Source organism: Monodelphis domestica, chromosome 2 (genome assembly GCF_027887165.1).
Source record: "Monodelphis domestica isolate mMonDom1 chromosome 2, mMonDom1.pri, whole genome shotgun sequence".
In the NCBI taxonomy this organism is placed as follows: Eukaryota; Metazoa; Chordata; class Mammalia; order Didelphimorphia; family Didelphidae; genus Monodelphis; species Monodelphis domestica.
The window spans coordinates 440,520,463-440,545,546 of NC_077228.1; the positions used below are offsets into that span (position 1 = coordinate 440,520,463).

At 36.8% G+C, this 25,084-nt stretch overlaps 1 protein-coding gene across 6 annotated transcripts in view; it reads left to right on the forward strand.

Annotated features, from left to right (window-relative positions):
* The window catches only part of TMEM181 (transmembrane protein 181), a 119,346-nt gene that overhangs the window by 12,089 nt on the left and 82,173 nt on the right, over window positions 1–25,084 (forward strand). For 2 of the 6 annotated variants that reach the window (XM_007484829.2, XM_007484830.2), the window contains exon 1: window positions 21,251–21,392. The exons of 1 other annotated variant lie outside the window; for it this stretch is intronic. In XM_007484829.2, coding sequence (XP_007484891.1) covers window positions 21,385–21,392 — 8 coding nt within the window. In that variant the 5' untranslated portion in view covers window positions 21,251–21,384. 3 more of the 6 variants (XM_007484831.3, XM_007484828.3, XM_056819004.1) reach the window with 3 other exon arrangements.

A 25,084-nucleotide genomic window follows, 5' to 3' on the forward strand; every position in this document is an offset into this window, starting at 1 on the left:
TAACAAAAATCAAGTCTATTCTCTCTTCCACATGAAAATCCTTTAGATTTTTGAAAAAGGCTATCCTTTCCCCTTTAAATCTTTCCTTCTCCAGGTAACATTCCCTGTTCAGCCAAGACCCATAGCATAATTTTTTAGATTTCCCACCTTCCTGACACCCTCATCAGAATGTTCTCCAGTTTCTTACCCTTTTAAATGGTACAATACAGAACCAGACATAATATCCAGACATGTGGTCTAGACACAGTATTATTTTCTTTAAAATATAACATTTTACTTCTTTTAATACTAATTTTTCATTAACTTTCTTTTCTTTTTTGCAGTTAAAACATGCTGTTGATGCATCGATCAATCAATAAGAATTTATTAAGCACCTACGCTGTGCCAAGCACTGTTTAAAGCATTAGGGATGCAAATATAAAAAATGAAGTACAGTAATCCCTCCTCTCCATTGTTATCAGTGAGCTTTTAAAAGCCAGAAATTGGGGAATTTTTTTTCACTCTTACCTTCTGTCCTAAATTCAATACCAAGTACACAAATGTTACTAAATATACTAAGAATCAATTCTAAAGCAGAAGAGTGGTGAGTGCCTTGCCCAGGTTCACACAGCTAAGAAGTAACTGATGCCAGATTTAAACCCAGAACCTTGCAACTCCAGCCCTGACTCTCTTACCACTGTACTACTTAGTTGACCCTAAATGGCCTTTTCTTGATCTTTATTCTTGTTGATCTCTGCAGATCCAACTTATTTCTGACAATACCTCCACCAACTGACAACTCCATCAGCAGTGAACTAGGGTGTTTGGCTTCTTTGAAAATTCTCATGTGCCCTTTTTGCCATCTTTACAAATTTGATGGAGATGAGCTGAAACCTCAGAACTGCTTTCATTAGCTTTTCTCTCTTAGTGATTTTATAAGGAACTGATTCAAATGTATCAGAATAAGAGTCATTTTCCAATTGATAAATGGTCAAAAGATATGGAAAGGTATTTTTCAAGGGAAGAAATACAAACTACAAAAGTTATCTAAAAGGATTCCAAACCTTGATAATCAGAGAAATGAAAATTAAAACTACTCTGATGTTCCACTTCATAGCCTTCAGATTGGCAAAGTCAGCAAAAAAGAGAAATGACAAGTGCTGAAGGGGCTAGAGATAAATGGGCACATTGATACATTATTGTCAGAGCTGTGAATTGCCACTCTGAAAAGCTATTTGGAACGGTGCCCCCAAAGTTACTAAATTACATTGACTCAGCAATGCCACAGTTATGTCTATACACCCAAATGATCAAATAAAGAGGAAAGAGATAGATGTATATGGATAAAGATATTTATAGAGGGAGGACATAGGGAAGAAAGAAAGAGTACCATGATGTGTTTTAAGTGATAGAGATAAAAAAACAAACAAAGAAGCAATAAGGCAGTTCCTACTCTCAGAGATTTGATAATATGTGTATAATAGGGAAAGAGAAATCATGAAGAGGAGCTGGAGAATGGGGGAAGAGGGTTCCATAAGCTAGTGAAATACTTTGGGAAATGAGCTGGAAGTAAAGATCTATGTGGCTGGGGTTCCTCCAGATATTGTGATCCTAATGGGGATTCACCTTGACTAAGCCTAAAAGCTGGTGGGAAGGTAGAGTGGACTGGAAAGTGAAATGGTAAGAAGGGGAGGAATAAGGGAACAAATATTTATTAACTGCTTACTCTGTACCAGACACCATGCTTAAGCATTTTATAAATATTATTTCATTTGATCCCTACTACAACCCTGTGGTGAGTTAGATTAATAGTTTATCCCAATTTTACAGGTCAGGAAGATGAGGCAGGCAGAGATTAAGTGACTTGCCCAGGGTTAACCAGGAAATGTCTAAGGATGGATTTGAACTCATTTCTTCCTGACTATAGATCCCATGCTCTATCCACTGCATCACCTAGCAACTTTTATTGGAGAAACTTGTTGCAAAGAAACCTCTGCCCATGTCCTATCCTGCCAGTAAACTTGTTTCCCATCTAATTTCAATTGAATTGGTTTTGTTCGTGCAAAACCTTTTAAATTTTAACTCATCAAAATTGACTATTTTATCACCTATGGCTCTCTCTAACTTTGTTTGTTCATGAACTCTTCCCCTATCAATAGTTGCAAAAGGTATTTTCTTCCTTCTTTCTCTTACTTGTTTATTGTGGTCTATGACATAAGAGCCTGATATCTAACTTATGCCAATATCCCCAGCAGTTTTTGTTTAATAATGTGCCCTTATTCCAATAGTTTCACTACGTGTTTGAACATTATGCTACCACATTCATTTGCTTCTTTATGCGACATACCTAATTTTCCACTGATTAACGTCTACATTTTTTGGTAATTTCAGATCATTTTGATGATTCATATTTATAGGACAATTTGAGATTTTACTACTAAATTGTCTTCATTCCCACTTTTCAAAAATTTCTTTTTTGTTAATATTTTTCCCAGTTCTTTAAAGTAATCCTTTGGTGTTTTGGTATAGCATTAAACAAGTAAATTAATTTAAGTACTATGATCTTTTTTATTATATTGACATGTTTCAACCGTGAGTAATTTTGTTGTTGTTCAGTCATATCTGACTCATCATGACCCTATATATCAGACTGTCTATGGGGTTTTCTGGAGTGGTCTATTTCCTTTTCAAGTGGATTAATACAAATAGAAGTTAAATGATGTGCCCAGGATCACACAGTCAGTAAGTATTTAAGGCTAGACTTAAACTCAGGACTTTCTGATTCCAGGCACAGCTGCCTATTCACTGTTATCTAGCTGCTTCTAACAATGAGTAATCACTATCTCTCATCTTACTTACATCTATATTTTAATACATAGTCCTTTATAATTATATTTATGTAGTTCCTGTGTCATGGGAAATATATTCCTGAAATAGTCTATATATTATGTAAGTTATTCTAAAAGGAATTTCTTTCTCTCTCCTGCTCAATTTCGGGGTTTTTGTTTTTGAATTTATTTTTTTTTTGCATCATATAGAAAGGTCAATGATTTGTGTAGTTAATTACATATCTGGCTAAGTTACTGGCGCTACAAATTGTTTACATTATCCTTTTAGTTGACTGTCTAGGGTTCTCCTTATAGATATAGAAAAACTATAGTTGTTATTTTCTCTTTGTCTATCCTTATTTTCTCAGCTTCTTTTTCTTATTGCTATAGCTAGCATTCTCTGCACTGTATTAAATAATAATGGTGATATCAAACACCCTGGCTTTATCATTAAGCTTATTAGAAAGGCTTCTAATATTTTTCTATTATATACAGGATTGGTTCTTGGTTTTAGGTAGATACTGTTTTACCATATCAAAGGAAGGTCTACTCATTCCCATTTTTTTCAGTATTTTAGGCAGAAATGGACTGTATTTTGTCAAAGCATTTTTCTATGTCTCTTGATAAAATTGTGATTTTTTTATATGAACTCTTATGTTTATAGTTTTCCTAATATTAGACCAATCTTGCATTCCTATTATAAATATCATTCTGGCTATAGCATATAATTTTAATGTATTGTTGTACCCTCGTTATGATTATTTTATTTAACATATTTGCATTGATTAGAGATATTCATCTATATTTCTCTCACTCATTTATCTCTTCCTCATTTAAGTATCAAGACCATATTTTATAAGAGAAACAATTTAGCAGGAGCCCTTTCTCCCCTCTGCCTCTTCCTCCCACCCATTTTTGCCAGCAGTTTACATAGTATTGAAATTAATTTAGCATGTTTGATAAAATTCACTTGGAATTCTATCTGGATCTGAGTTTTTTGTTTGTTTTGGCTTGGAGATTTCATTTTATGGCTTGTTCAAGTTATTTTTCTGAGATTTGATTAAATTTCCTAATTCTTGCTCCATTACTTTGAATGTTACATTTCTTTTTCTTCTTTCTTTCTTTCTTGGTTTCTTTCTTTCTTCCTTTTTTCCAAAGATATTCATCCACTTCATAGAAACTGTTGATTTTGTTGGCATCAGTTAGGAAAAATAATTCCAGATGATTTCCTTTATTTCTTAGACATTTGTTGTGTTTTGACCTTTTTTGTTTTTGATAAAAACAATTTGGTTTTTCACTTTTTTTAGTTAGACTATCTAAAAGTTTACCTATTTTGTTTTTTAAAAACATCTATTTTAATAATTAATTTAATGGCTTTTTTCATTCAGTGGTATGAATTTCTTCTTTGATTTTTGAAAATGTCTATTTTAATGCCTACTTGGAGTTTTTAATTTGTTGATCCTCTAGTATTTTTTTAAGTTGCCAAAAACTAAGGTGTTCTTTTACTTCTTTTTTGTCAAACTCATCACATAGAGAATTTTCCTTCTTGGGATGGCATGGGCTAAGTCCCAAGAGTTTGGATATGTTGTCACACTTTTGTAATTTTCGTGATAAAATTTTTTTCCCCTATGATTTCTTCTTTGTGTCATGATTCTTTGGTCTCCCATTAATTTTATCCACTCTTCAAAGGCTATTTATTTAACAATATTTCCCCCCCTGTATTACAGTCAATAAAGTATGTTTAGTATTTCTGCTTTTCTGAATTTATATGTATTTTCTAATTTAAATTCATTTTGAGATCTATCATATCTATATCATAACTATTCTAAGATTCTGTATTTTGTTATATAATTTCTCTTTCAGGTTATCTTGTTTGAGAACTGCTGTGATCATACATGTTGCTGTCACTACTCCCAGTGGTTTCCAAAGTACCTGCTGTGAATATTTGAACACATTGGAGATTTCCTAGAGAAATCCTCCTCTCATTGCCTTGAGATACAAAGATTTGTAGGCTACAAATATCTATGGCAAATCTTTTGTTACATTGGGAGGCTTCTCATTAGCCTATAGATCCTCTTTCTGGTTACCCACAGGCTTCTGGAAGACTTTTTGTGTGGAAGAAGTTACTTACCAATAGTTCCTCTTTGGATTAGGTGACCTGGTGTGACCTCTAGGCTTTGACTATTGGAGGGATGTTTAAGTAGTCACTTTGGCCACAAATTCTCTTCCTCCTTTCTTGACCTCTTGCATTCTGGCTTCAAGTCTTATCACTCGACAAAGACTGCTCTTTCCAAAGCCACTCAATCTCTCTCTCTCTCTCTCTCTCTCTCTCTCTCTCTCTCTCTCTCTCTCTCTCTCTCTCTCTCTCTCTCTCTCTCTCTGTCTCATACCAATTACATGTAATAACAAATTTCCACATAAGTATTTCAAAGTTATCTGATCGAATTTGTCTCCCTCCCTTCTTTCCATTCCTCCTCTCAGAGCTGGCCAGCAATTAACTCTGGGTTATACATGTATTATCATGCAAAACACATTTCCATGTTGTTCATTTTTTAATAACTCAATCTCTTAATTGGCAAATCCTGTGTCCTTTCCTTACTCCTCATTCTTCTTGACCTCTGCAACATGCTCCTCTCTTGATTTTCCTTCTACATGTTTGGCTAATGTTTCTCAGTTTTCCTTGATGGATTATCATTCATGTCCTTCCCCTAACGTGCAACAATATCCCAAGGTTATGACTCATATCTCCTTCCCTTCTCTCTCTTTATCCTCTATTTCAATTATATCATCTTCTCTCATGGATTTGGTTATTTCTTTGGCGAGGAAACACAGCTTTCTCTAAAAAGCTCTAGTCTTGCTCCTCAGCTCATCAACTGCCTTTTGGACAGTTCCAACTGGATGTGCTATAGATATATCAGACTAGCCAAAAAATAGAACTTAATTTTTCCCCTAAACCCATCCATCTTGCTTGTTTTTCAAGTTTTTTGGATGAAATTTTTTGAAAGATAAGTCAATGATTTCTCAGATGTTCCATTTTTAGTAGAATGAAACTTCTAGTATATGTCCAGATGATTGACATCCTCTATTACTATGAAACCTTATTTCTGTGCTTTTTTGACTTTCTGTATCTAGAAAATATTGTCTAGATCTTTTGTCTGTCTCAATAGTATACATTTTGTTGTTGTTTTTGCTGTTCAGTCATTTCAGTCATATCCAATTCTTCATGATGCAATTTGAGGTTTTCTTGGCAACGATCCTGTCATTTCTTTCAGCTCATTTTACAGATGAAGAAACTGAAGTAAACAGGGTTAAGTAACTTGTTCAGAGTCACACAACTAGTAAGTGTCTGAGGCCAGATTTGAACTCAGAAAGATGAGTCTTCCCGATTCTAGACCCGGCACTCTATCCACTGCACCATCTCACTACCCATACATTGTACACCCACAATATCATTTGCTTCTCTTTTTAAAAACTTTACAACCTACATGAACTGATACAGAGTAAAATAAGTAGTACCAGCAAAACACTGTACACAGTAACTGCAATATTATGGGATGATCCACTGTGATAGACTTAGCTATTATCAGTAATACAATGATCCAGAATAGTTCTGAGGGTCTTAGGACAAAGAATCCACCTCCAGAAAAAGATCTGTTGGAATAAGAATGCAGATGAAAACACATGATTTTTCAGTTGTTTATGTTTTGGGGTCTTGGTCTTGGTTTTATAAAATTATTCACTTTTTAAAATGAACAAAATAGAAATATGTTATCCATTGATAATACATGTAAAACTCAAATCAAATCACCTGCCAGAACTGGGAAGGGAAAGGAAAGGGAGGGAGGGAGATAAATTTGATCATATAATTTAGGAAAACTTGTGTGGAAACTTGTTATAACATATAATTAGTAATAAATTAATTCATTTTAAAAAAGAAAAACTTTTAAGTCAGAAAATTCAACAAACACTTATAAAGTACCTACTTTGTGCAAGGCACTATTTTATTTTATTTTTTAATTAAAAAAAAACCTTACCTTCTGTCTTAGAATCAAAACTGAATATTGCTTCTAAAGCAGAAGAGTGGTAAGGGCTAGGCAATGGGGATAAAGTGACTTGCCCAGGGTCACACAGCTAGGAAGTGTCTGAGGTCACATTTGAACCCAGGACCTCCCAACTCTGGGCCTGACTCTCAATCTACTGAGCCACCCAGCTGCCCCCAAGGCACTATTTTAGACTCTGGGTGGACACCAAACCAAAAACAAAACTGTCTCCGCTTTCAAGGAAACTGTGTTCTATTAAAGGAGCTTCTTTATATTCTACTTATATTCTGACTTCACCCAAATACTCCCATTCTTAGGCTTAGGTATTTCCACAAAAACAGATATTCAAACCACTCAATCAATATTTATTAAGTTCCCACGATAATCAAAGCACTAGGGGATTTATGTGTGCTAGGAACTGAACCCAGGCCTTCTGCATTGAAAGGAAGAATATTAGCACTGAGTCACCCATATGGTATCCTAGGAGAATCATGATGTTACTTTAGCATAGTATTACTCTTTTGCTTCTTTGAAATCTACATTGCCTTTTTACTCAATATGAAGTAGTATATGAGTCTCAATCAGATGTTATAGGTTGCTTCTTCAGTTCCAAAAAGCCTGTGTGGGAGGTGTTTGCCCAGAGAACAGCTGTTCTTTTGTGGTATCCGTAATGAAACTGTGTTACTTTTAGCTTCAGTGGGGTTGTTTTTTGGGTACAGTTTCTACTTTAATAAAAATGTCTTGGTCTCTAACTTTGTTTATAAGCTACAAAAGTCACTGTCTTTTTAAATAGGGTTCAAACTGATCCCTACCTAGGCTGATTCTTTTAATATTTTATTTAATTTATTGATTGCTTGTTGTGCAATTGTCTCCATCTTTTTATATGTGAAGTAGGTACATCTAGACCTTTTCCTGAATCTTTACTGCCTCCTTTGAGGAAGACTTTGTTCTAGCTCTGATGACGTTTCCCTATACAAAGTACAAAAGTCCTCCTTTGTCCCACTGACGAGGACTTTGCTCTGGAACTGATCATATCTCCCTGTCCAAGGTATAAAATGCCGTATTGTTCCACAGATGAGATTTTTTTCTTTTATATTGATGATGTCTCCAGAATACGGTATAAATTCCTAGCCTTGTCCTAGGTTGTTCTGTTGACACCCCATTGAGGATAATTGATTGATTTATAATCAGTTCATACCCTTAAATTTGCCCTTGAATTTTTGTAAGCGTTAGCATAGGGAAGGGGAGAAAGAATGCATTCTCTGAGATTGGAAAGAGAAGTTATTTAAATACATGTGAGAACTTGATTCCCTGGAACAAAATTGTAAGGAATGCACATGGCCCCTTAGAAAACCATGTGCACCAGGGAACTATGTGTCAGATCAAGAGAGAACCAAGTAGAGTTTCTTAACCAAGCCTCCTAAACTCAGAGGAGTTTCTGAACCAAGCAGTTGGGATATAGTGGGAGAATTCTTGACTAAAGCAAGATCTGGAGTTCAAGCATGTACAGTCTGGCAAAGAACCGAAATGAGGAAGCACATACCTAGCGCTTGTCCTTTATTAGTGTTATGATTTATGTGGATGCTTTATGAATCTCAAATTCTTTCCTCATTTGGGTAGGGGAAGATTTAACCTCAAGGTAGTTCTATAAGTTTCATATGCCAGAAAGCTTAAATGTGAAGTGAGAGCCCTTTTCCCTTTTTGAGGGGTCCTTGATTTGAGCCAGATTCTGATGTTCTCAGGGAAAACCTAGGTGGAGGCATGAGCCATGAGAAATACTTAGGAGGAAACTCCAAAAAATTAAACTTGATCTTTAGCTTCAGCTCTGGGCCATGAGTTAAGTGGGGGTTTTTTTTGTTTTTGTTTTTTTTAGGTATTAATGTTCTTAGTTATAGGTTGTAAGTTCTCTTGGAGCACCTTCCATTTTGTGGAGGGACTTAAGCTGTCCTTCATTTTCATAGGGGCTCTCTTCCTGACCTCTAAACTTCAAAATCTTGGCCTTGCACTGCATATGATCACCCCTCCATCCTCTGTTAGTTTCTTGTTGTGTGTTGTCTTCCTGTTAGATTGTAAGTCCTTTGAAGGCAGGGACTATTTTTCTTTTTTTTTTTTGTTTTCAGTACCAAATTTTATTATTTTTATCTTAATAACAAATTTCCACATATGATCCAAATTGTCTCTTTCCCTTCTTTCCTCCCACCCCTCTTGGTGCTGGCAAGCAATTCAATCTGGGTTATACATGTATTATCATGTAAAACCTATTTCAATATTATTTATTTTTATAAGTGAATAATTTTATAAAACCAAAACCCCAAAACTTATACCCAAATAAACAAGTGATAAATCACATGCTTTCAATTGCATTCCTACTCCAACAGTTCTTTCTCTGGAGGTGAAGAGCATTTTTTCATGAATCCTTCAGAATTATTCTGGATAACTTTATTGTTTTTAGTAGCAAAGTCTATCACATTTGATTGTACCACAATATTGCTGTTACTGTGTACAATGCTTTCCTGGTTCTGCTTATTTCACTCTGCATCAGTTCACATAGGTCTTTCTAGTTCTTTCTGAAATCATCCTGTTCATCATACCTTATAGCACAATAGTATCCCATCACCATCATATACCACAATTTGTTCAGCCATTCCCAAACTGAGATATATCCCTTTAGTTTCCAATTCTTTGCCACTGCAAAAGTGCAGCTATAAATATTTTTGTACAATATTTTATCCCTCCCCATTTTTTTCAGCTCTTTGGGATTCAGACCTCGTAGCAGCATTCCTAGATCAAAGGGTAGGCATCACTATCTTTCATTTTGCTTGTTTTTGTCTCTGTAACACACTGTGCTTAGCACAGTGCCTGGAACATAGTAGGCACCTCACTAATTCTTATTTCATTTCTTCCTCCTTCCCTCCTTCCCTTGCCCCCTCCCTTGCTCCCTTCCTTTCCTCCCTCCTTCCTTCCTTTCTTCTTTCCTTCCTTTCCTCCCTTCTTCCTTCCTAGAGGGTAAGGATGATGTGTATCTAACTCTGCTAAAATGGCACAAAATTCGGCAGCAGCATCTCATGGGCACTGCAAAGTTTTTTCATGATGGTTAAATAGTTATCTGTATTTCTATTGCATTTGGAATACAAGAAATTAGAGTGCTACATATACCTCATCAATCTATTTTTCTGCACTTTACAAAGTTAAATTATTTTGTATTTACATTGGTGTCAGCAAATCCATTCTTTATACAGATGAGCTTTGTTTAAAAAGTCAAATCTCACTTTGATGGCTAACATTTGGAAAGGAGATTAATATCCTGAGTATCAGAGGAGCTAAAAGTATCACTGTTTCCTGGGGTTATCACATGATCACAAGATTGAATAACTTCCAATAGGAATAATATTATGGTTTCCATTAGGTTCCTAAATCCCCAAATGGAAATATTCATCAAAACTGAAGAAAAATACTTAAAAATGGACAAATATAGATCTTTTGAAACCTTGAAGTTGGATCTGTTTTTAAAACCACATTTAATAGGTTGAGAAAATTATTTTTGATGGTTAGTCATTTTTCAGCCCTGTTTAACTCAACTGAGGTTGATTAAGTATTGTCACAATTAAGGCTCTGTTTATTTATTGTTTCCTATAAACTGTGGTTAAATGTCAGCTTAGAAATCAGGAGATCTGGAAGCTACTCCCAACATTGTCAACAACTAGCTGCTTAGGTGAGTCCTTTAACCTTTTGGACTTCTGTTTCCTCAGTTGTTCAATTAAGGATAAGAAAAGAAATTTAGACTAGATTTCTGAGATTCTTGTTAGCTCTAACATTCTATAATTTGGTGAAAGTAAGAAATATAATCTAAATCAGAGAATCACAGAACTTCAGAGTTAGAAGGAATGCCAGCAGCCACATAATCCAACCCATAACCTCCAAAAGATTCTTACTACAATGTATCTGACAAGGAATAATCCTCCTATATCTTTTATATCCCAACAGTTTCATCTTCTAAAGTTAGTTGCTCCAAATAACAGCTGTTATTTCTATTTGGGAAGGAACTTAACTTATTATCCAACTCCTACAATCAATACTCATTTTCAATATCCGTCTACCAAAGAAAGAAAAGTGTAGCCCTTATATATGGGCTATAATTAGCTGTATGTCTCAACTACATGTATACAGTATACTACTGAACACTGTAAAATGTGCAGTTCTTTTCCTCCTTCACTTTCATAGACTCAGAAAAAATCATATTTACTTATACAATTACATTCTCATTGGAAATCTATTTCTATTAATGTAATATGTTTATCAAAATAATAATTGTTAATCAGTTGTCCTCTCACAGTAGCTCAATATAGACTTTAGAATTTAGTAACACAATATAGAATTTAGAAATTAAATTCTGTACATTACATGAAATTTGCAGGAAAGGGAACCATAGACAAAAGACTTTTAACATACTTGTGTCGTGGACCACTCCACCCTCTAGAAGAATGGTAAAACCTATGTATCCCTTCCCAGAATATTATTTTTTAAAGTATTAAATGAAATACATAGAACTGAAAAGGAAACCCATTAGATTGAAATAATTTTATATGAATATATATTTTAAAAGAAATTAAATTCTGTTCCTTCTGCTCTAACAAGTATATCTGCTCATGAAGGAGGAAAGAAAGAGAAAGAGGTAAATGGTGCATGTGATTAACCTTTTACATTTTCCACTGCTTCCCTCTACTTACAGAGGAGAGCTATCAGTGATACAGCTAAAACTGAAAGTTGTTTGGAATATTGGGAGCTGAAGATGTTTACTTGATACCACTAGTGGGTAGGGAAGCCAGCTGGGGAACATGTGAGAATAAAGGGGTTTTAGGGAAGAGTTCTTTCCCTTCAAGTTTACAACATTCTTTAATCTGTTAAATCTGATAGTCTTTTCATAGTCTTCATACTCCTTGAATTCTCTGCAGTTTTTGACATAGCTAACCACCTTCTCCTCCTAGACATTCTCAGATTTCTTGACTTCCAAGACACTGCTCCTTCCTGGTTTTCTTTGTATCTACTGACCAATATTTCTCAGTCATCTTTATAACACCATTGCCCATCTTCTGACCCATTTTAAAGATGAGCCTCAGAGTTCTATCTGTTGCTCTCTCCTCTTTTTTTCTTTCTTGGTGATCTTTTATACCATGATGTCAAGCACCATTTGTTTGCAGATGGCAAACAGTCCAAATTTCTCTTCTGAACTGTAATCCTTCATCATTAACTGCCTGCTGGACAACTCCTTTTGGATCACCTATAAGCAGCTCAAACACAATGGGTCCAAAAATGTATCTCGTTATCTTTGTATTTTGCCTTCTTCAGATGTTCATTGGGATCAACAAAACTGGGTGTTAGGTAAGAGTTATAAAATGAAGTCAGAGAAGAGATCTCCACACAGGTCCAGTGTCCCATTGAGTATGTCTGTAACAGTATGGAGGGAGCAGCATGTCAGTGATTAGCAAAATGATGGTTTTTCTCACAATATGACTTCCACTAAGATTTTTCTAGGAGTAGCAGGCTAGCCATGGTCCTTCTTGTCTCAATTGCATCTTTGATATTGAGGACATAGATGATAAACACATGGAAGAGAAATACAGTCTTATGTTTGCTTGAATTTCTAAATAGATCTAAATGATTCAACAGGGAAAAAATGTAGTTTGATTGGTTCAGAAAACCAGAAAAGTAGAGAATCTTTTGCCTACATATTTTAGATAATAGTAAGTATGAAGACCTAGTTTATGTATTAAGATTGGCATCATTTAAGAAAAGACTACAGTTCTTAGCGGGGACACCATATAGTTTTAGTTTTGTCATATAGAACTATATCCTTCGGTGAAAATAATGAGTCATCTCCTGAGTCATGAAGTCATAGAATGATAAATTTCCAGATACATCTCCAGATGTGAAAGATGCATACATTAATGACTTTTACTCCTGAATAGATGATACATACGGGAAGTGGGTGGGTAAACCCAGAGGAAGCATTGTTCTCTTCTATTCTGTCTCCTAGGAAATGTGTTAAACACAAATAACTTTTTAAAATGTCATGATCATTTCAAAGCTGTGCTATTTCAATTTTGTTAATAGCCTGACTCCCATGTGGATAGAAAAGGATATTTTGCTTGCTTTTGTTCATATAATGTGGTCAGACTGATGTTAAGAGTTGATGAGCTCTTGAAATACAGGATTGTTTTTACATATATACATAATTACTAGCCTCCTAATGTAATAGGTTGATAACATTAATTCATTGTCTCCTTCCATACTCTGATTTTGATTTGACATACTCTTTGGAAAGCTCAAACTTTGTGTTTAAGAGAAAGGAGACTTAAAAGTCTAGGGAGAAAAGAGTGATATTATCTATTGGGGACTGTGTTCCATAGAGAATCTAATGAGCCAGAACTCAAAAGTCTTCTAAGGGAAGCTCCATTGTTAGATAGATTTATAGGGTGAAGAACTACCCGATGTGTCCTATTTTTGGAGGAAATTTAACTCCTCCAAGTTATAAATGATAAATAACATAAAAAGAAAATTATAGTTAGGCTCTAGTAAAGTCTTATGTCAATTATGCCAATACCTTATGAAAGTATGGAGGTAACCCTGGGTTCTCAAAGGCTATGCCAATATAGTGCCAGCAAAGCAGGTCTGAATGAGCTTGAAAGAATATGGGAACAGGGATAAGCTGTGTTTGTCATTGGAGAAGAATCAATCTAGCTAAGTTTGGAAGGACTCATCATTAGAAGTCAGCCCACAGGAAATGAATGTTTATGGTATTATAACTCATGAACTAGTACAGAGGTATTAATACATTGAAGAAGGGAGCACTCAGTGAGGAAATCATGCATTTTTAAGGCATTGCTATTATCATTACTGATAGCAATCATAAGTAGTATGCTAATAGAAAAAGCACAAGGTCTAGAATTAGAAGACTTGGAATTTGAGTGCTGCCTGCAATTTAATAACCATGTGGCTTTGGGCAAGCTATTTCCTTCCTCCTTCTGCCTATTTGGCAGATACACTGATGTGAAAGACAACTCCAACAGTTCCGCATCATAAGTCCTTCAGGACTGTCCCAGATCATTGCCTTGCTGAGAGTAGCCAAGTTTTCATAGATAATTATCATCCAATATTGCTGTTATTGGGTACAATGTTCTTCCAGTTCTGCTTATTTCACTGTGCATCGGTTCCCACAGATCTTTCTGTCTTTTTCTGAAATCATCTTGCTTAAAATTTCTTATACCACAACAATATTCCATCACCAACATGTATCATGATTTGTTCAGCTAATCCCCAATTGATGGACATTCCTTCAATTTCCAATTCTTTGCCACCACAAAAAAATCTGCTCTAAATATTTTTGTGTAAGTAGATCTCAAGCCAAGTTCTTAAATCTTTTAAAGTTATTCATTTTAAAAATATCATTACTATATAAATTGTTCCCCTGGTTCTGCTCACTTCATTCTTTTTTTGATATAATTATGAACTTTTCCTCCCAACTATTCAGTTTCCTTCTACCACATACAACACTAGATGATACTGGTCAATGGAAAAACACGTTTATTGCCCCTTTGTTAAGACTTTCAGGATGATATGTATTTAGTTATTTTCTGCTCAATCTAAAGAATATGAATTCATTTAGTAGGGACCTTGTCTAACCACTCTCTGGTTAGGTATTCTGTAAGTGCTAAAGTTTTGCAACCTGCAATGATATATTGCTTACTCCAGACATTTTCTAACTTGTCATTGGTTCCACCCTCCCATGGAAACACTGTGGACTGTGCCCTAGAAGAACATTTAATCAAACAATAAATATTTAGTATATGCTTACTCTGTGCCAGGCACTGTGCTATGTACTGGGGCTACAAAAAGAGGCTGTTGTGAATGAAATTGAAGTAAATGGAAGCACAAAGGTCTGAGCTTTGTTTAATTTATTAGTAAAGCATGAATTTACCAATAAATAAGACCCCAACTTCCCCCAAAACACTAAGACCCTAAGGTAGGGAATGGAATGTCTAACCTTTTTTATAATTTTTTTAAATTTATAATTTTTTCCAAGGTTACATGAGTCATGATCCTCTCCCCCTGCCCTGCTCTTTCCTCCCCACTCCCAAATCCCACAAGCAGTTCCCCTGGGTTTTACATGTATCATTGTTCAAAATCTATTTCCATGATATTCATATCACCAGGAGCCCAATTCTTTCACATCAAAACCCCAATCATATCCCTATCACATTATGTGATCTATCACATATTTTTCTAATGCATTTCCATTTCCATAGTTCTTTCTCTGGATGTGGATAGCATTCTTTCTCATAAGTTCTTCTGAATTGCCTTGGGTCATTGCATTGCTGCTAGTAGAAAAGTCCATTACATTCAATTATGCCATAATGTATCAGTCTCTGAGTACAATGTTCTTCTGTTTCTGCTCCTTTCACTCTGCATCAATTCCTGGAGGTTGGTCCAGTTCACATGGAATTCCTCCAGTTCATTATTCCTTTCAGTACAATAGTATTCCATCACCAACAGATACCACAATTTGTTCAGCCATTCCCCAATTGAAGGGCATCTCCTCATTTTCCAATTTTTTGCTACCACAAAGAACATAACTATAAATATTTTTGTACAAGTTTTTTTTTCCTTATTATCTATTTGGGGTATAAACCCAGCAGTGGTATGTATGGCTGGTTTCTTTTAAAGCCTTTTGCACATAGTTCCAAATTGCCCTCCAGACTTGTTGGACTAATTCACAACTCCACCACCAATGTATTAGTGTCCCAATTTTATGACTAACCTTTTTATAATTTTTAAAGTACAGAAAAAAGAACAGGTTTGCAAAGGTGGGGAAACAAACTATGACTGGTTAGAAAGTGGGAATGAGGGGCTAGCAACAACCCCCTCCTTCTGTTTTGGGACTAAGAAATGTTCATTGTTTGAGTCTGCCTGCAAGGTTAGAGATAGTGATAACAAATCAGACTTCCTTTAAGGGTAAAAGATTTCTTTGACTTATTATAAGCATAGAACAATAATTAACAAGAAAACTGATTTCTAAATTTAAATCATTACAGGACAGTTGAATTTCTGAACTAGGTTCAAAGACAAAGATTCATGACAGGCAATAACAGGAAAAAAATAAATTAATTATAAATTAGAATAATTTGAAGAGGACACAGAATCAATCTGATTATTTCAAGGTAATGGCAGTCTCAACCCTTAAGGAGCTCACAGTCTAATAGAGGAGATAATATGCAAACAAATCTATGAATGTAAGCTATACATAGAATAAATAGGAAATAACTAACAGAAGAAATTGAGGAGTTAGGAAAGGTAGGGTTTTAGTTGGGACTTAAGGAAAGCCAAGGAGTTCAGCAGGTAATGATGAGAAGTTAGAGCATTCCTGGAATAGGAGACAAAAGAAAATATCCCAAATCAAGAAATGGAGTGTCTTGTTCTCAGAACTGCCAGGAACATAACAGTGCCACTGGATGGAAGAGTATGTGTTAAGGAATAAGGCATAAGAAAACCAGCAAGTTAGGAAGGAGCTAGATTATGAAGGGTCTTGAATACTAAAGAGAGCATTTTGTATTTGATTATGGAAGTGATAGGGAGCTATTGGAGTTTATTGAGTGGGTGTGGGTAGAGAGTAGAGAAGTGACAAGTCTGATCTCTACTTTAGGAAGATCATTTTGGTGGCTGAAAGGAGGATGGATTGGAATAGGGAGAAACCTGAGGCAGGACCCACCAGCAGACTATTGCAATAATGCAAACATGAGGTGATGGCCGTCTTTAACAGGGCAGTGGCAGAGGAGAGAAGGAGGCATACTGGAGAGATGCTGCAAAGATGAAATCCATAGTGAGCAGTCAAGGATGACACCTAGATTTTGAACCTAAAATTGTGGTGCCCTCTGCAATAACAGGGAAGTTTAGAAGTGGGGAAGGTTTAGGGGAAAAGATAATTAGTTCCTTTTAGCACATATTGAGTTTAAGACATCTATCTACTGGACATTCAATCTTAGATGTTTGCAGATGGAAATGGAAGACTGGAGCTTAAGGATAGATTGGGGCAGGATATGTAGATCTGAGGATTGTTTACATGGGGATGGTAATTAAATTTATGGATGCTAATGAAATCACAAAGTAAAATAGTATGGAGGGAGAAGAAAAGAGAGCCCAGGAACCCTGTGGGATATCTAGGATTAGAAGACATGAGCTGGATGAGGATCCAGTAAAAGAGGTTTAATGATAAATGTGAATGATCCAAAGATATGAATAGACAGTTTTTTGGATGAAGAAATCAAAGCTATATGTAGTCATATGAAAAAATGCTCTAAATAATTTTTGATTAAAGAAATGCAAATCAAAATAACAGATATCATCTCATACCCATCAGATTGGCTAAAATGATAAAAGGGCAAAATGACAAATGTTGGAGGGGATGTGGAAATATGATGACACTAATACACTGTTGGTGAAACTGTGAACTGATCCAACCATTTTGGAGAGCAATCTGGAATTATGCCCAAAGAGTTATAAAATTAATTGTATTTATCTTTTGACCCATCAATACCACTATTAAGTATGTTTCCTAAGTGATTAAGCAAAAAGGGAAAGAACCTATATGTTCTAAAATATTTATAGCAGCTCTCTTTGTAATGGTAAGACACTGGAAGTTATGCCCATCCATTGAGAAATGGCTAAACAAGTTGTAGTACATGATTGTGATGAAATAAGACTGTGCCATAAAAAATGGCAAGGAAGTTAATTTTTTTAAAAAACATGGAAAGACCTATATGAACTTATGAAGAGTAAAATAAGAAGAACCAAAAGAACAGCAACAGGAATGTTTTAAGAATAATTTGTATATGTCTCCCTCCAGAGAAAGAACTGATACATAGAAACAAGCAAGACATAGTTTATATATAAATATAGTAAATGTCTTCTTTACTATAAGGAGTCCCAGTGTAGGAACTTTAATGTAACAAACAAATGAATACATTTTTTTTTTAAAGGAGATAGAATAAACCAGAAGAGAATGGTGCCCTGAAAACCTAGAGATAACAGCTTCAAGGAGGAAAGACTGATCCAGCAGAGAGTCTTGGAAAATGAAGAATAAGAAAAGGCAGTTAGCTTTTTAGCTTCCTCTCTGGGGCTGAACTATTCTGATTGGTGAGAACTAACTCTGTCTAGCCCCAGACCTGGTCATTTTCTGATCTGTAACTGCTTCTCTCCCCTACCCTCATTCCTTACCACCCTGTGTGTGTCCTGAGAATTATAATCAAATTAATACTATCATTTTTTATGAAAATGGCTTATTCCACCAACCATTCCTGATTTCCCAGACCAAAACCCTTTTCCTTTCCTTTTGCTTCCCTCTAAATTGTCTTTTCCTGTTAAATGTAAACTCCTACCTGCAGTTTTATATGCAATCCTTACTTTCTGCTTTACTCTGGATATGAATATGTTCATTTTTTAAATGTTTAAGATCAGAATTTTTAAAAAATTAAGAATTAAAGAAATCCCTGAAGGCAGGGACTGTCTCATTTTATATCTGTATTCCCACCATTTAGCAAATAACACTAAATAACTATTTTTCATTCACTTTTAATTTAAATTGACAAATTCAGGCATTTTATAATTTAGATTAGTAACCAAGGCCTTGTGAGCTCACTTTTAAGAACATTTGTTCAGGCCAAGCTTCAGGACGTTTGTATTTAGACAATAACCAGACATCTTTGTATGAAAAATGTTCTCAATACATTTTTATTTGATTCCCAGAATCACCCTTTGAAGTAAATGCTGTATTACTCCTTTTTTTGTAGAGGAAGAAATTGAGTCTGAGAGAAGTTGTGACTTGCTCAAGGTCCTATAGTCATGTCACAGTCATGATTCAAATGTGGATCTTTCCTCATTTTAAGTCCTGTCATTCTTCTGTTATGAGTCCCCAACTCACACCTAGAAATTCTGTTCCTTTTTCAGGTTGTTAAAATCTTGTTTACAAAGTATGAAGCAAAAGGACTAATTTATGGATTTACTTCTATGTGATTTTTTTTTTGCTTGATTAAGCCCCTTTAGGAAAGTTCTACACTGTCTTCAGGACCACTCCTCAGATGATTTAGCTGACTTAACAGAATTCAGTGAGAAATCATTCCTGTGGGTGGCACAAATTTCAAAAATATTTGTTGATTGTAGCCTAGAAGTGGTGGTTGTCCCACTAAAACCCTGGTGACCTGGGACAAGACATTTAATCTTCTAGGATTTGAATTTTCTCACCTAAAGAAGAGAAAAAGATAGCTAAAAATTTCCCCTAGTGCTGTAAATCTATAATTCTAGGCTTGGCTACTTGATATCACAGAAAGTTAGAACTCTGGAAAGAACTCTAGAGAGAGCATGTAATCCAATCTCCATCATTTGAAAGATGAGAAACAGATACTAGAAGATGCCATTCAACCTGATAGTGAATGAAAGATCCAGGATCAGATCTCTTTTAATTCCAAATCAAAAGCTTCAACAACTAAATGCCTTGCTCAGTGTTTTTTTGTTTTTGCTTTTTGTGAGTATTTGGGGGATGGGGGATTGTTACTGTTTTAGGAAAACAGGTTGGTCCAGACATGAGCTTTTTATCCACCTATGAAGCTCCTCATTTGGAAACAGCTTCCACCAATGCAGCTCAGTAACTTCTTTACCTCCTCTTAAAGAGCTATCTGGAAGCACTAAGATGGAATGACTTAGCCTAGGGACAAACACAGAACATAGTAGGTCCTTTAATTTAAAAAAAAGTTGAATTCAATGACACTTGACTGTTATTGTTCATGAAAACCTTGTCATGGAATCTTTTGATAGTCTGGTAAAGCCTGTGGACTCCTCAAAAAAATGTTTGCCTTCAATTCATCAATCACTCAACATTTATTTGATGTTTTAAATAAGCCCTTACCTTCTGACTTGGAGTTAATATTGTGTATTGATTCTAAGGCAGAAGAGTGGTAAGGGCTAGGCAATGGGGGTTAAGTGACTTATCCAGAGTCACACAGCTAGGAAGTGTTTAAGGTCACATTTGAACTCAGGACCTTTCATCTCTGACCCTTGCTCTCAATCCATAGAGCCAACCACTTAGCTGTCCCATCAGTCAACATTTATTAGCTTATAATATAGAGGAGGAGATGACATACAAATATACACAAAGTATGCTATATTACATATAAAATTATTTTATATAGTGTTTGCTTTGTGTGTGTGTATATATGTGTATATATACATACACATAGGGGAGATAATTTTATTGTTAAATAATTCCTCATGAAGAAAGACTAAATTTCTGATAGAATTAAGGGAAAAATAAATATTTATTCACACATATTTAGTTTTTATAAATATATTGCTTTGTAAATAGGATATACCTATCTACATACATACATACATATATATCTACATATCTAATCTCCCATATGGGTGTATAGATGTAAAGGGGATATAGATGTGTGCATATATGTAAGAGTGTGTCTATATGATGTATATATTATTTTGTAAATGGGATACATATGAAATTATATATGTATTCCATATGGAAGATTACATCTATGGAAGATATATATGGAAACTAGATAGATCTGCCTAGATAATACACACATATCTAAACTCCCATGTGTATATATCAAGGTATCTATTCCTTTGATAATGGATGCATATGAAATTATATATGCATTATGTGGAAGATTGTATATATAGAAGATATATGTGGTAAACATGTTATCGATATAAACACATATGGAAGATGTGTGTAACATACATGGAAGGTACACCGAAGATGAAGATAACCGCACAAACACACAAAACACAAATGTAAGATACATTCGATAAACATACAGGAACACATCTATACACAGATGCTAGAAAGCTCCCTCTCTGTCTTCCGTTTGTGCAATTACGCCTCACTTAAATCCAATTCATGTACAGGAGGACTAGGCTGGTCTAGATGTCACCCGATGAGGTCATTGGTCCTCTTTGAAAATGAAGGTTTAACAACAGCAACATATATGCAGAGACAACTTGCTTTGTACATCTGCACATATGTGTGTGTCTATGTAATGCATATAAACGAGATAATTTTATTTTTTTATCTAAATTCCTCATGGAAAACCTGGCTGAATTTCAGTTGGGGGTAAGGAAATAAAGGTGTAGTTTTTTGCCCTCTCTGCGGGATTCGGGCTAAGAAGTCCACGTAGACCAGGAGCCCAAGCGGCCTGGGTCGACTGCCTCGCGGAAGGCTGGGTCCCGGGCCTCTCCTCCCGGAGCCACCCCCACCCGGAGTCGTCTCCGGGCCACGTGACCTCGTTACGCGGCGGCGGCTCCAGCAGCTGCGGACGGGCGTCGCGCCCTGATGAGTTTACGGAACCGGCTGCTTGGGTTCCTACAGCCATCGCCGCTGCTGCTGCTGCTGTCTCTACCTCGGTTCAGGCGGCGCCGCTCGGGGCCTGGGCCACGGGAGCCCCTCCGGGCGTGAGCCGCCACGGCCCGTGGCCATGGAACCGTGAGTGCCCGGCGCGGGGGAGGGGGTAGGAATGGGATCTGGGCGCTCCCTTGCCAAGTTTCTTTCCAGGCCCCATCATCCGTACCCCTCCGGGATGGATGAGTCCCTCCCTCCCTCCATACTGTGCTGAACTTCATCCGCTGGAGCATCGCCCCTGAGGGGTTCCTCTCCTGCGGGGCCTCCTCCCCTTCCCCGCTCGCGCAGCCGTGGTGCGTGTGGGCGGAGTGGCCTCCAGGTACACGTGGAGCCTTCGCCCCTCCTGTGACTAAAGGGTCGGGAAACGGGTGGAGATCAGGCAAATGCCCAGGTGATGAATCTTTGAAGTGATTGGGTTCAATTCAACAAATGTTCATTAAGGAACTAGTGGATGGAGGGAATAGGGCCTGGCGTCCAGCACGCCAGCTAGGAGATCGGGGCAAGCCCCCAGCCCTGTCAGTGTTCCGGTAAGACTCATAGTTAAAACGAGTTTGCTGCTCTGCATTGGTGTGGGGAGTTTCCACACCGGGAGGCCTCCCCATCAGGAGGCCTGATGCAGGTCATTGGTCTGGACGGAAAGTATTTTCGAGGCACCGGGAATTGGAAGAACCAGTTTTCTAAGTCTCTGCCTTAAAGTAGTTTTCAGTGTGGGGGGTGATTAAAAGACACCGGAGTTCAGAGCATTCCTTGGAGTGAAGAGGACCAGGGTTCGCCTTGGAATGGATGACTTTAGAATTCCCTTCCAGTTCAAAATCTGTGATTTCCTCCAAACCTCTGAACCCCCTTCCTTGTACCAGACTCATCTGGACTCATCACTGTTAGCCCCCTCCCCCCCCCATCCAGTCCGTTGCCAATACCTGGCCATTTCCCCTTTGCAGCACCCCTTATGACACGGCCCCTCCCTCTGCTGCCTCATCATCACCTCACAGCCGGACTAGTGCAGTCATGGGAGGGGGTCCTACACCTGACCTTGTCACCCCTATTGAGATCCAAATCAAAATACAACCTACCTTTCCAGTCTTCTTACAGTTTTCTCCCTCATCCTGATCCAGTGACTGGCCTCCTGGCTCACTCTTGGAACAAGATCCATCACTTGATTCTGGGCATTTCTCTTATCCTCCATGACTCCTGCCCTAACTGGCTTCCTTTAAGCCCCATCTAAAAATTCCACCTTCTACAGAATGTCTTCCTCAAGGCCTCTTCATTCCTGATGAGAATTATTTCCTATTTGTCCTGTAAACTCTTTGAAGGCAGGGACTGCGTTTTGCGCCCCCTCTCCCCTTTTGGAACTCTCACTTTTGCTCTTGGAATTAATACCAAGTTAGTTCCAAGGCAGAAGATTGGTAAGGGCCAGGCAATTTGGGTTAAGTGACTTGCTCGGAATTACAGGGCTAAAAAGTGTCTGAGGCCACATATAAATTCAGGAACTCCAGTCTCTGAGCCTGGCTCTCCATCCATTGAGCCACTTAGCTACCTCTTTTTGCCTTAGCACATAGGAATCACTTAATAATTGTTGATTGATTGACTATAAAGTATAATAGCTGAATATTGAGATGAGGAAATAGATCGTTTTGAGGAGGAAGTGGTTTGGAAGAGAGATTTGAAGGAGGATAGGGCATGGTTTTTGTGGGGATTAGGGGGTGTTCATACTTGATATTTCACAGTGTAAAATGATGCTATAACATATACTCTTTTAGGATATTTATTTCCACAGGATAGCCGAATATTCATAACCCAGAACAGATTAAGTAGTGAAAGGAGAGTACTTTTTAAGCTGATGGTTTTCTTTTTCCTTATTTGGGGTTTTGAACTCTGTTACCTCCAGGTAAAATAGGGTCCCATGACCTGAGGTTAAGGGAATGTGTTGAGAAGCCTGGAATTATCAAAGCTGATGTGTTTTTTTAAAATTAGTGATTGAAAAGGCTTGGGTGGATAGGAAGTGCTGCAGGTGCCCAATTACATGCAGACAAGCTTCTAAGAAGCCTTGACGAAACTTCCAAAGAACGCAAACTGGCAGCATGAAAAAATGTAGTTTATAATTTATGTACACCCATTTCCTTCATGCATCCTGCACTATTACAGCCTGCTTCCTGTGTCCCCTTTAACTCATTAATTATGTCATGTTATTTCTTCCTTCTTAGTGCTTGCACCCCTCCCTCCCACCTTTTGTGTTTCAAAGGTGATTTTTAGGCTTTCGCTTTAAGTGAGGGTAGATTCATAACACAATTAAGCTTTCAAATTGCCAGAATTTTCTTTCTGTAACTCTTTGTACATATATGATTGGCCTAGCATCAAATACAATTAGGTGCTTTGTAAATGCCTTTTTGTTGATGATGATCATCGGATGGATGACCTTAGCCAGCCTTATTGGAGGTAAATAAAACCCTGAGTTTTATTAGTTTTTCTATTAAAATACTGCTGACTTGGAGGCTTTCTTTGAGCTGCTTGCATCTGTGAATTTCATGGGCTTCATTGGCTGCCTCCTGGGGCCCTCAAGTGTCAGTTTCTAAAGCTTTTTTGGTCAGGAAGTGGAGTTGATTTTGAAGAGACCAATCACCTGGGTTTGTTCCCTCAGCTAACCTCCAGAAAGGAAGACAAGAGAATAAAGAGGTTCCTTGGTGAATAGAATTGTAAGAAATCACAAATAATGTGATAGATTGATTTTACACTTTTGTTTTATTGCAATAGCATTTGCACACCAAGGTTATGTGTGGCTCTGATTGATGCTGTCTTTCGAAATGAATTTTTGTCTCCACAATACTGATTTTGATGTCATTTCTGAGTGCAAACTTTGTCAGGGAAACAACATTCTTGGTTGAGGCAAGTAAATAAGCATTGAAATGCTTACTATGTGCCAGACATTGTGCTAAGTGATAGAATTCCAAACAAAAAAGAAAGAGTCCTACCCTAAAAGTGCTTATATTCTAATGTGGGAAAACTACACATAAAAGGGATCTCTCAAGCCTTTTTTTTTTTAACCTTAATCCAGATTACCAAAAAAAAAAAAGAGAGAGATTGGTTTTGTTTCTATTCAGTAACCCAGAAGTTCTGACTCTGAGGAATCATTTTTGTATGCTATAAACTTATTAGTATCATGCTAGTTACCAGGAGCTGTCCTAAATAGTTTTATAATTTTAATTTAAAGCTGAGTTCAGAGTATATGCAGCATTTAGTAAGACTGACTGAAAGATGAACAGGTGCAGTTGTTGGAACTGTAAAAAGTAGAGGCAGCTGTGTTGTAGAAAGAGCACTGAATATGAAGTATTGATCTCAGTTTTAATCATGGCTTTACTATTTTCTAGGAGTACAGTGCAAGGTAAGTCATTTTTATTTCTTGGAGTTTCCATTTTCTCATTGCTTACCTTACAGGGTTGTTGTGAGGATAAAATGAAATTCATGAATGTGTAACAGTTTTTAAAACCCTAAAGTGCTATATACATTGTGTAAATTCTTATTAAGTAAATACACATCTCTTAAAGAACACTAGGCATTTGAAAGTTTTAGGAGCAGGCTCCAGTAAAGTCTAATAGATCTAGGGCCAAACTGGCCCCATTCTCCCCAGCCCCAAAGGGCCTTCCAGTTACAGCATAATATTGTAACTGATTTTCTAAATACTGACCCCACAAAAAAAGGCTAAATTAAGTTTAATATGCTAGATATTTTGTGTGCAGTGAGCCCTATTTAAGAAGGCAGGGAGGGGCAGCTGGAAGCTTAGT